General features: G+C 47.5%; 1 protein-coding gene across 7 annotated transcripts in view; it reads right to left on the bottom strand.

The window, feature by feature from the left end:
* Positions 1-2,700: 2,700 nt before the first annotated feature.
* The window catches only part of WDR90 (WD repeat domain 90), a 53,020-nt gene continuing 43,133 nt past the window's right edge, over positions 2,701-12,587 (bottom strand). For 4 of the 7 annotated variants that reach the window (XM_073362603.2, XM_073362602.2, XM_073362605.2 and 1 more), the window contains 7 exons: positions 11,953-12,075; positions 11,514-11,694; positions 10,876-11,006; positions 9,554-9,697; positions 7,735-7,854; positions 6,816-6,900; positions 2,701-3,739 (listed from right to left, as the gene is read on the bottom strand). In XM_073362603.2, coding sequence (XP_073218704.2) covers positions 3,582-3,739; positions 6,816-6,900; positions 7,735-7,854; positions 9,554-9,697; positions 10,876-11,006; positions 11,514-11,694; positions 11,953-12,075 — 942 coding nt within the window. In that variant the 3' untranslated portion in view covers positions 2,701-3,581. The remainder of the gene's footprint in view (positions 3,740-6,815; positions 6,901-7,734; positions 7,855-9,553; positions 9,698-10,875; positions 11,007-11,513; positions 11,695-11,952; positions 12,076-12,587) is intronic. The other 3 variants (XR_012161170.2, XM_073362604.2, XM_073362606.2) reach the window with 3 other exon arrangements.

The raw sequence follows: 12,587 nt of genomic DNA, 5'->3' as shown, positions 1-12,587 counted from the left end.
GGCGAGTCGGGGCACGGCCGCACCTACCCGCCCAGCGCACAGCGAGGGACCGACTTGGGGAGGCTGCCCCGCCCTCCTGGGGTGGGGGCGAGATCGGGGCTTGGCTGTGCTTATATAGCGCCCGACCCCGGCTGCCAGTGACGTTAGCCTGGGCGGTGGGAGAAGGGTACCATGGGGCAGGGCTCCCTGTGCCCCAGCCCTCGCTTCTCGGGGAGGGGGTGACACCCGAGTCAGCACCCAGGGGGCGTTGGGGGGAATGGCCCCCTGGTTAATTACAACTAGCCCTAGCCTGGGTTGGTGTATTTAGGGCACAACAGGTCTGGCTGCCCTGCAAGGAAAGGCCAGGTAGGAGAACTCCAGTTGGCAGACCCTGGCTTGAGCGTCTACACAGAACCCCAGGTTAGGAAGTGTTGAACCTGGCTCCCAACCTGGGCCTGATTCCACCCACCTGATCCCAGACTTCGTAGCACCCTCTCAAAATTTGGGCACTCTAGCCCCTTGTTCAGGATGCACTGTCGGAAAATTTGATTGCCACCTAACGTGGCTGTCCAGAGTACAAAGAAAGTCAGCCTGTGGGATGTTAGGGGTGGATTCCCAGAGCACAAGTCCACTGGGGCTGCATTTACACTACCAAACAGTAGGACCTGAACTTGAAGCCTGCCGTTGACTCAGACCCAGACCCTCCACCCTCTGGGACCTTGGGTCTGAGCCCTGGGTTAGCAAGATTTGTGTGGAGATGGAAGGAGGGTTAGGCTTGAGCCTGAGTTCAAACCCTGGGCGATACAACCACCTCTTTCATACACAACCTGGTCCACAATGACGAGAGGGCCAGCATGCTTCCGTCGTAGGCCCTAGATACAGCTCTCAGTAGACAGTGCTCTGTTCTGAACCAAAACACATGGGTGCAGATAATAGGAATCTCAGGTTCCTGCATGCAGATAGGGATGGCACATTGCAAGCTAAAACATCCTGATACTGCAGTCAAGCACTCAGTGCATAATGGGACCAATGCAAATTAAGGGCAACTCTCAGAACCCTGGGAAGTTGCCAATGCAATCCTCTCAGTGTTGCACAGTTGCTAAAATTTGAGCTCGTTTTGCAGTCACAATCTGATGAACTTCACCATCCCATACACACCACCCCATTACTACCTACTTGTCCCACATGCCTGTTTTGTAGTGTTTGCAGTCCAACCTAATGGAAAACTGCAGAAAGGAGTACACACCCACAATTTGTTTAACTACTTTAGAATTTCTGCTGTTAAAACATGCAGCACCTACACACATAGACCAGAGTGGTACTCTCTCAAAGAGATAATGCAGGTTTTCCTGGTAGGGCAGCTTGGCCCCTTAGAATAGCTGCTTGATTTTAACACCATATTTCCTTTGCCAGTACACATACTCCTGATCCATCAGCTCATGATGGTGTCAGAAGATTGTCCCTTCTTGTTGCCAGGTTATGGCAAAGCTATGGTTGCCACTTGTTCAGGTACTTAAGGTTTGCCATGCTGCAACAAACCAGCAGTTCTTCTGTTCGAACATCCCATCTCTGACAGCATCCAGTATTGGGTGCGAACTCCACATTCACCCACTAAATACACTTACCTGTGTACTTACTTAAATCTGGTAGGTGGCAGGGGTGCTCTTGATCACAGCTGTTGATCAACATGCAGCCTGAAACATTAAGCTTGATTGATTAAGATTAGATGCCAAGACATACATGCCATGTTGTGCAGTTAGAAGACAGCCTTCTAGTTTCCACCCCGATATCCCAAAGCAGGACAGTAGCTCCGCCCCTGAAACCAAGCAGGTTCATCATATAACTGGAGTTTCAGACAGGCACCATTTGTCTTAGATGTGTTTAAGTGCGAAAGCAGTCCCTTGATGTGCTCATCATGCCACTTTCTACCTCCTAGCTGGTGCTCCCACTGCCTCTCTAAAACTCCCCGTTTCCAGAATTATACTGCAGAAGTTTGAAGCTGGTACTATTTTTTGTCCTGCATGTATGGTTTGTAGCAGCAAGATGATCTCCTCAGACACTGCAAGACCAGTATCACTGATCCAGTAACGATCCAGGAGGTCCAATTCTGGAGCTGCATTGCAGAATCTGGCCCAAGTGAGTAAGTGCAGAGAAGAGCACAGTGGACCACTAAAGAGGAACACTTCCAAAGCAGAGTATTACTGTCTAGTGTTCTCAACGCTCCTCAGTCACCACTTGTATGATTTAAAAACAGCTCAGCCAGCTAAACACGCCTTGCACCAAAGCAGGAGACTTTAGGCCAGATTCTGATCTCAGTTACACCAGTGTAAATCCAGAGACAATAAAGTTACTCTCTATTAACTCTGGTGAAACAGAGCAGCATTGTAATGCAAAATTATAGCTCATTCAACTAATTTCTTCAGGTAAGTAACACACTTATGCCTCCTGTCAATACACAGAGCAACAGAATTTAGACTTAATATCCAAGACTGCAGCTGCAAAGGAGCAGCGAGAGAGAATGACAGAGGCTCTACTTCATTAGATTTGAATCTGGGAAAGGGTCCTTCCTATTTCAGTTCCTTGCTGTGGTGTGAAAGACGTATCTGCAGGCAGACTGAACGGGCACCCTTTTTGAAACAAGCTCTACATTGTCACATACAGATCCCACTAGAAATGCTACTGACAATTAAAGAAACTAGGGTGAACCAACCAGACAGAAAATCAACCCAACACCTTTATTTAAGAACTATACAGCTTATAAAAACCAATACAAAACTCTTCCCAATAAAAATCGATGCTATGTTACATACAAAATGACACCCGGAGCCATTGGGTCCTGATAATTTACAAATAAAAATGCCACGCGTCTGCATCAGGTGGGCAGGCCAGACTCTTCCCCATGGAGAGCCTAGGAATGAAAACCCTAAAGGAGCATGAAAACAGAAAGAGGTCAAGGTACAGCCATGTCTTTCGCGAGCGTGTGGGGTGTTTTCTTTTGCAAGAGATGTTAGTGTGAGTGAAAGACCCTGGCTTGACAGCCCTGGAGATTGTCCTCTGTTTAACCACAGAACACAGCACAGGCAGTGGCAGGAAAAACTTCCCTTCCCTGACACTACAGTGTTCCTTAGTCCTGACCTGGTGGACCACTTCTAGTGGGGGAGAGGGGAATCCAGTCTTCTTGCCCCCATTCAATTGTCAGCCTCTGCTTAGACTGCCAAGAAGGTACCAACTGTGGGGGTGCCTTTTCTGATTTGGATACTGCCCACTAAGACCCCAAATTCCTTTCACATCCTGTAAGTCAGGTTGCCTGTTAAAGCAGAATTAGATTTATGATTAAATACCGTCCAACCCCAATTTCTGGTTAGTTTGGGCGCTGTGCCTTGTGAACTGGAACACAATGGCTGGTAGAGACTCTGAAAGGGGATTACTACCCAGCAGTGACTGAGGATTGAAAGGGTCTGGATCAGATTTATTCAGTTGCTAACAGCCTGAGACAGATAGAAACGCTTCTCTTCTCACATTATCTTCCTCAATTCATGCTGGAGTAAAACAGCTGTTTAGAAAACCTCTCTCAACTCTGATAGGAGCCAAGCTAGCTCAGTTCATGTGCTCGTTATCTCCCACACCAGGATTTCATTGTAGGAAGCCGTGAAGAGGCGTTTGCCCGAAGGGGTGAATCTGCAGAGGTGAATGGAGTCATCGTGCCCCACAAAGTCTTGTTCTGTTCTTGTCGTGCAGTCAATCAGCCTCAGTACACGCTCTGTGGAGCAAATACAGCCACATACCAGACTCAGAAACCGACCCACTCCTTTTGCCACATAGAAAGGCCAGCACTTCTGGGATGCTACTTGGTATATCAGAGTCCCCTTGCAGCCCTCTCCAGTTTTAGAAGTAAAGTACATTCCGTTTTGTGAAGGGCATAACAGCAATGGAGATCAAATATCTCTATCCACAGAACAGGGACAACCTCTCTTACAACAATCCCCTGCTTCTGGTCACGTCTCGTCTAAGATGAGAAGGGCCACCTGTAAGGATAATTCAGTCTCCATGTTTATTCATTAGAGACTGGCATCCTCGCTGGCAACTAGAGCCAACTCTGTGACAAAGATCTGTCCTTGCCTCCATGGGTCCCGCGTTTCCTGGCAGATTTTGCTAGCCTCAGAGGCTCACTGTGACCCTCCACGTAACCCTTCTTTCTCTAGAGACAAAGGTCACAGTCTACTGAGCCATTTTCATCATAAGCCAGCAAGGGAGGTGAGGAGAAGTTATCCTTCCTTGCACAGTCTCTGTTGTCTCCCAGTCTCAGTGATTAATCAGGGGGCAAAGGTGGGGGGGGAGCCCAGGCCCACCCTCTACTCCCGGCTCCAGCCCAGGGACCCTAATAGTATCAGCTATGGTAGCTGACCTTTTAGAAACATGACATGTAGAATTCCCTGGGCTACTTCCCCCACAGCAGCCCTCACTTCCTCAAGCTCCACTTCACTCTTACCTCAGGGCCTCCTTCCTTGTGCGTGATAATGGTGTGTACTACTCAGCCTCTCCAACAGCGCAACTTCCTCCCACAGCTCCTGACATGCACACCCACCTAACTGACTGGGAGGCATTTAACTAGTTTCAGCCAGCCCCTGATTGGCTTCAGGTATCCCAATCAACCTAGCATTCTCCCTGCCTTCTGGAAAGTTCTTAATTGGCCCCAGGTGTCTTAATTGACCTGGAGCAGCTTCCATTTAACTTATCCTGGTACCAGGGATTTGTTTAGCCTGGAGCTAATATATCTATCTCCCACTACTTTTCTATAGCCATCTGGCCTTGCCCTGTCACACCTCAACTGCAGTTTTTGTTCTGTGTGCTCCTGTCTGAGAGGAACTGACAGGACACAGTTTTTCTCTCCCACAAGCCACCCAGTTCCTTTCACTGGGGTCAAACATACATCAGATGATAACGACTTTAGGTCACTGCTGATCTGGCCAGGATTAGAATCAATCACCTTGATGGGAAAGGGAAAGAGATTCTTTCACAATTCCGTGGACAAATCTCCCCCCTTGTGATACCCCTGGGTATCTGGCTGGTGAATCTTGCCCATATGCGCAGGGTTTGACTGATCACCATATTTGGGGTTGGGAAGGAATTTTCCTCCAGGGCAGATTGGAAGAGGCCCTGGAGGTTTTTTGCCTTCCTCTGTAGCATGGGGCACGGGTCAATTGCTGGAGGATTCTCTGCTCCTTGAAGTCTTTAAACCACAGTTTGAGGACTTCAATAGCTCAGACATAGGTGAGAGGTTTTTCACAGGAGTGGTGGGTGAAATTCTGTGGCCAGCATTGTGCAGGAGGTCGGACTAGATGATCATAATGGTCCCTTCTGACCTTAGTATCTATGAATCTATGACTCAGGGTTCAACAACTGCAGAGATGAGTCACTTTCCTTGCACCCATGGACGTGCATAAAGACACATGGGTGCCTCTTGTTCCCTAGCTCTGCACTAGAAACAACAATGCTGGTGGGATGGGGGAGCCAGTGGGATTAAGAGTTGAAGGCAGTTTCTTTGTGCCCGAAGCCCCCTGATAAAGCAAAAGCTCCCACCTTCATCCGTTTTATTCTGTTTAGCTGTTTACTGATAATTACCATCTTGCCCTGAGTTTGTAGGAAACCTTCCCCCACACACTGAAACTGCTCCTTGATTAGCTGAGAGATGTGGAAGAGTTGCTAACAGAAGCAAGCAGGCAATTAGTGGCTGGTAATCAGTATGAGGGGGTGTGACAATGGCAGTGCCATGCTGTGTGTCAGACTGTCATGCCACAGAACATACGCTGCAGAACATGCACGTAGAGATACTGCGTCATTTAGAGCTTTCCTGGCAAACCTATAGACAAGGAGACAATTTAATGAAATGTTCTCAAAGAGGAGGAGGACATAGCTGCATAAATTTTAAAGCCAGAAGGAACCAATATGCTCATCTAGCCCAACTTCCTGCATAATACAGGGCAGAAAACCTCAGCCAGTGATTCCTGCATCTAGCTTATAACTTCTGTTTGTGCTAGAGCAGCCATTCTCAAACTGTGGGTCGGGACCCCACAGTGGGTCACGGCCTCATTTTAATGGGGTTGCCAGGACTGGCTTAGACTTGCTTGAGCCCAGGGCTGAAACCCAAGTCCCACCACCAGGTACCAAAGTCGAAGCCTGAGAGCTTCAGCCCTGGGCATCGGGGCTTAGGTTACAGGCTCCCTGGCTGGGGATGGAGCGTTTTGGCTTTGGGCGGTAGGGCTCGTGCTTGGGCTTTGGCCCCCATCCTGGGGCAATGGGGGTCAGGCTTGGGTCCTGCCTCCTGGGGTCATGTAGTAATTTTTGTTGTCAGAAGGGGGTTGCAGTGCAATGAAGTTTGAGAACCAGAGCTAGAGCATCTGTTTCACAAAGACACCCAGTCTTGATTTAGAGAGATGGAGAATTCACCACATCCCTCGGTAAGTTGTTCCAGTGGTTAATTACCTGCACTGAAAACAAAACTGTGCTTTATTTCTAGTCTGAATTTGTCTAACTTCAGCTTTCAACCATGAGATCTCATGCCTTTTTCTACCTGATTAAAGCACATCCTGCTCATGGAGCTGGAGGAAACTCCCTGCACCCCACAGGCAGTACCTCCACATAAAGAAGGGGTTTTTTTTTGGTTGCTAACAAAGAAAGAAAGACTTGGCTGTTCATACAGAGATGGGGAATGGAAGACACCCCCAGAATCACAGGTGAACTGTTGTTCCTGGTGCAGCCACCGCTAACAGTATGCCAGGAAGGAGGGGATCCATGTGTGGCAGTGTTTGACTTGAGCATGTCCTCTGGACACTTACCATTGAAGCCTACAGCCAGGAAGTGTGCTGCTGGAGACAGGCTCAAAGATGTGGCAAAGTGTGACAAGGGGATCTTCTCAACTACCTGCATGAAAGCAAGAGAAACCCTGACACCAGCGCCTCAAACTGAATGTGCAGCAGAATAGAGCCGTTAACTGATACTCTGCTGGAGGCCAGCTGACAGACGGTCACCAGCACTGACAGCTGCACATTTATCCTTCAGCCCCTCTGAGCTCAGGAAGTTGCCAAGCTCTTCATTTCCAGAGCAGTCTTAAGAGTTTCAAGCTTGTCTCTTTCACCAACAGAAACTGGTCCAATAAAAGATGTTACCTCTGAGAATATTAATGTTCATGAAAGCAAAAAGCAGATCAGTGGCAGCAGTTAGGTGCTTTGCAAGCTTCATGCATGCAGCTCTACCTTGAGCCTCAGCACTCCCAGCTATTCACTGGTGACCCATGTCAGACTTAAAGAGGTTTGTGGGAGTGAAAAGCTGTACCATTAGCTGTCTGTTAGGCAGAATCTACCATCCCCAACCCCACCACACACATGCACCATGTTTCATTCTATTTCAACTGCTAGACTGCTGGCCCACATCAGTTACACTGGGTGCTGCTCTGTATATTGGGGTGCCACAGAGAATACTGACACTCAAGCATCATGGCTATCTTTCACTGCAGCATTCCCATGCTACATCTGTTTGGCCTTTAGGTTTCCAAAGCCATGGCAGAGGAGCACCACATTATCCTCTATATTATTTTTGTTGTGTGTCACTCGCCATGAACTAAAGCTGGACTCAGTGACCAGGGTGAATGACACAGTTTTCCAATATCAGCACAGAGGAGTTTGTAGCAACTTGTAACTCCTCTCGTGAACTTGCCCCATTGATGATGGCAGATTGGAGAGGGAAGACACAGTGTACCTGTTTCTGGCGCAAGCTGTAAAAGAGGATCTCCTTCTGCATCCCAAAGCCTACGTACACCAAAACACCATTGTCCCATGGACAGAAAGCCGCCAGGCTAGGAGGGAGACTGCTAGGGGCCTAGGAAGGGAAACAAAAAAGGAGCAGAATTAGCACTAACTTCTCCCCACTTATTTCAGCAAGGCCAGGCATGCTAGGAAAAAGAAAGGAGAGTGGTTAGGTGGGTCAGCATTTCCTCTTTGGATCTGTCAGTAGCAGAAGCTTGTGACCCACTACACTATGCAGCTAATATTATGGAGGAACTTTCCCCTGTTCTTATGCTGCACTACAACACAGATGTGCTCACTGCTAACGAATGAAGAACAAATGTATATCGACCTGGGCACGTAACATGAGTCTCCACTGTATACTGTAGTAGGATTTAACATACTAAATACCACTCAGCATCATTTACACTGTTAGGAGAAAATACTAGAGTAAGTCATGGATATTGATGGGGTGGTTAATTTCTCAGGGAGTGAAAATAGTTTCAAAAAGTTCAAATCCCTGGTACTAGATGCCAATCTAGTTGAAACAGTAAAACTCATTCCAATTCATTGTGGTGAGAACTCAGCTGGACAGCCCATTGCCTGCACAGTGAGTACGACTACCTCTTTAACATTTGAGGACAAACAGAAAAAACTTGAAGTGGCGTCACCAGACTTACTGCTGAATCTGCCAATGCGGTATCTAAGACTAATGAAGCTTAAACTTGATAATCTGATGAGCCGCTGCTTCACATCAGAAGAGTTACCTACCACTTACATCCTTCCACATACCACTCCACTTCCTGTGCAGTAAGGATCCTCCTCTTCCCCCAAACCCACTTCTTTCCCAAAGCCTTCTTACATCAATCTCCTCACTGTCTCATGTCTCAACTGTTGTTCTAGGTCTTGTATCTAATTTGGGGCAGAAGTTCTGGTCAGGGACCCTGCCTAAGTGTTCTGTGAAGTGCCATACACTTAGGATGTTCCGTGCGTAAGACAGATTTGGAATGGATATACCTGGACTGTATTCAGAGTAACAGCCGTGTTAGTCTGTATTCGCAAAAAGAAAAGGAGTACTTGTGGCACCTTAGAGACTAACCAATTTATTTGAGCATGAGCTTTCGTGAGCGCTCACTTCATCGGATGCATACCGTGGAAACTGCAGCAGACTTTATATATACACAGAGAATATGAAACAATACCTCCTCCCACCCCACTGTCCTGCTGGTAATAGCTTATCTAAAGTGATCATCAGGTGGGCCATTTCCAGCACAAATCCAGGTTTTCTCACCCTCCACCCCCCCACACAAATTCACTCTCCTGCTGGTGATAGCCCATCCTGGACTGTAGTAACCTATGTAACCATGAGGCTACTCGATCAGAACATTAATGCTATTTCTGAGCAGCCAAGTTAGTTCTCTCTTTGTATACCGACCTTGCTGACTCCTGGTTCATATACTCAGAAAAATCCTGTCCCTGTGTTTTATATAGCACAGAGGTACCAACTATTTGCAAATTTAATGTTTTGACTTGAAATGCTTACAAAGCAAATACCCTCTCAGGAATTATGCAGTGCTGCATTCACATTGAAAATCTACATCTTAAAGGAAGATTCAAAACCCCACACTGTTCTGTTTATATACACACACCTTGATTGTTAACGGTTCCTAGGTAAACCTTTCGCAAGTAGAAACAGGTAATAGTGCACATGTGTTGGATGGATCTGCTCTACTCCTGGCTTTGGCTGTAATGCTGAATGTACATATTATATAGTCAGTAAGGTTTAATCTTACCTCCAGGCTTGCAGGAGCTGGGAAGCTTAGCCAATCGATGAGCTCACATTTATCCTTCAGCCAGGCAGAGACCCAGACACTGACACGTCGATCTGAACTTGCAGCCAACCAGAGTTCACCACCTTCAACGCCAAAGTCATGGTACTACAGAATATAAAAGCACAGGTATGATTGTACAGACATAAAGCAATAACACAGCAGAGCTTTCAAATAAAACTGAACACTAAGGCCTGGTCTACACTGGGGGGCGGGGCGGGGGGGAGGATCGATCTAAGATATGAAACTTCAGCTACGAGAATAGCGTAGCTGAAGTTGATGTATCTTAGATCGACTTAGAATCACTTACTCCACGTCCTCGCGGCGCGGGATCGACAGCTGCCGCTCCCCCATCGACTCCGCTTCCGCCTCTCACCCTGGTGGAGTTCCGGAGTCGACAGCAGAGCGATCGGGGATCAATTTATCGTGTCTACACTAGACACAATAAATCAATCCCTGATAGATCTATCACTACCCACCAATCTGGCGGGTAGTGTAGACGTGGCCTAATAGGCTATCACAGGGCAAAAGCTTATCTGCACTAAAATCTTAGAGAGTGGGAGATTAATGACAGAGGATTAATGCGCAAGCTTTTCCCATCTGGAGAATAGTGCTTAAGTCTATTTTATCACAGGTGAAACAGGCTTGGTGCCTCAGACTGGCACTCGGTAGATGTCTGTACACATCAAAACAACTCAGCAGTTTGTGGCATAATTTTCTCTAAGCTCAGGGTTGAAGGAACAGGGTTGCTTCAGACTGTTCACTGGCAGAGAGTATGTGGCAAGAGACTGTAGCGTCTAACTTCACTGTGCTGGCTCTAGCCAGCGCTGTCATGGTCTCCTTTATATAAAAGTCCCAAATTCCCTCTCCCACTCCATCGGCACAGTTAGTGGTGGATACTTCCTGGTCTTGCAGCAGAACTCCTCAAGTTCTTTGGAGCTTCAAGTGCTACTTTTGGTAGCAAGGGAACAGCAGCAGGTGATTAGACATTTAGCTCCCCTGGGTGGTGGGAAGCTGAGGACCCACCCACTCTGCGTACATCATGCTACTACTGCACCCTGTCATACTTGACTTTACTCTGTTGAAGATACTCCTAAACAAACCAAACAAGATTCAGTGGAGGTGGCATAGGCTAGAGAAGGAAATCATGTAGAGGGACAGTAAACGAAGCAGCTCAGTAATTCATCTGTCCCCATATCTGCAGCTTTCTATGGCTGTGGAGTAACAGTACAATGGACACCTTGCTCTAGCATAAGAGTGCTACAGCAGCTGGACTCAGGCCTCACCTGTTTCCTTGTGCACTGGATGACAGTGATGGGGGATCCTTTGTGGTCAATGAGCACACGAATGGTCATTCCAGTCCGAGGGCTGCTGACAGCCATTAGCCCATCCTTGCCTCCAGACAAGATGATTTCTCCTGCAGATAGGGGAGAGGAGAGAGCTAATCAACTTCCTGCAGATGGAGAAAAGGCAAAAAGGGGAAGCCTGCAGGAATGCCTGACTCAAGCTTTCTGAGCGCATGCCGGAGCTGGAACAATCTGGTCCTGGGGGTGAGAGAGGAGAAGTGAGATGAAAAGACACAGGAACATTTACTTCAGTTTAAAACACTGCTTCAGAAAAATAGCTAGCATGAGTTTTGAGCAGAAGCAAGCTTCATTATGTGCCAAGTCCCTGAGCTGTACCAAAGCTACTGTACCATGGCATGGTGCCAGATATATAGCTGGTGAGAACTGGCATAGTTTCATTGACTTCTATTCTCCATCTTAGAATCTGGCCCGGGGTCTTGGGAGGGTCACCAGTATTTGGAGTGGCTGGAGGTTAGAGCTGTCTCCTCCAAGCACAGAGAAACGGAGCTGCAAGGCCAAACTATGCTCCTTGAAGCAGCACCAATGGATTGGTTATGAAAAGCAGCATGTGATCTCACCATCTGCAGAGTAGGCAATTGCAGTCAGCGCAACCGAGTGTGGGTGCATTTTCAGTTCCATCTCTGTCCTTGAAATGCTGAACACACGGATGGTGCCATCGCTGTACCCTGCCACAACATGCTGACCCTCAGCCCCACCACGGGAGATGGGGATAGGGCTCCAGGCCAGACACTGGCAGCTCTGCAAAGGAACAAGATTAGAGACATGGGAAGAAGGAGCAGTATGTTCCAAGGAGGTGCGTGTGGGTTACTTCTCCACTCCCACACAATGAAGACATGAGAATGCTGCTAATCTCCATAGATTTCATACCTAAAGCCTTCAGTTACAAATATTTCTCCCAACTCTAGTTCATTCAGTGAAGACAAAGAGATCTCATCCACAACAGGTAGTGGCTGCTATCAAGACAACATAGGACATTGACACACTCTAAATGATTACCTGATTCAGCACTTGGAACTGTACCACCAGCTCCATGCTGGCCAGAGACCAAACCCTCACACTGCCATCCTCCCCACATGTGGCACAGTGAGACTCACCAGGGCTGAAGGTCACTTCATTCACCTGCAGCAACAAAGGGGACTGACACTCCACAAATGCCAAAGCAAGTTGCACATCTGCCCCTATTCCTTACCCATAGCTTCCCCTGCCCCCATCAAGTTCTCCTCTGGTAGGAGACAGCACACAAGAAAGGAAAGGAAGATTTTTTTAAAGGATGCCGGGGGATGGTGGTAATTAAAACTAGTGAGGGCTATAATGGAAATTTAGAACCATAATAGCAAAGTTCTGACTGCTTGTTCCATAATGAAGGTCTCAGAAGGGAAGTCTCCATATCCCATTACCAATCTAGTTACCCTCTCTTCCAGCCCTTTTTAGTGGCACAAATGTAGTGCAATGTAGCATCAAGACTGACACCCGTCAGACCCCTTTTCCAGTATTCTGGACAGAAGACCACTTTATCCATTTGAGAAGTCTAGCTAATAAGTAACACTGCACTTCTAGAGTGCCTTTTATCCAAGGTCCCAATGTTGTACATAAATTAAGCCCCAATGGTTCTGTGAGATGCCTCAGGATTT

This window comes from Lepidochelys kempii, chromosome 10 (genome assembly GCF_965140285.1).
Source record: "Lepidochelys kempii isolate rLepKem1 chromosome 10, rLepKem1.hap1, whole genome shotgun sequence".
Classification (NCBI taxonomy): domain Eukaryota; kingdom Metazoa; phylum Chordata; order Testudines; family Cheloniidae; genus Lepidochelys; species Lepidochelys kempii.
This window is presented reverse-complemented; position numbering and strand designations above follow the sequence as displayed.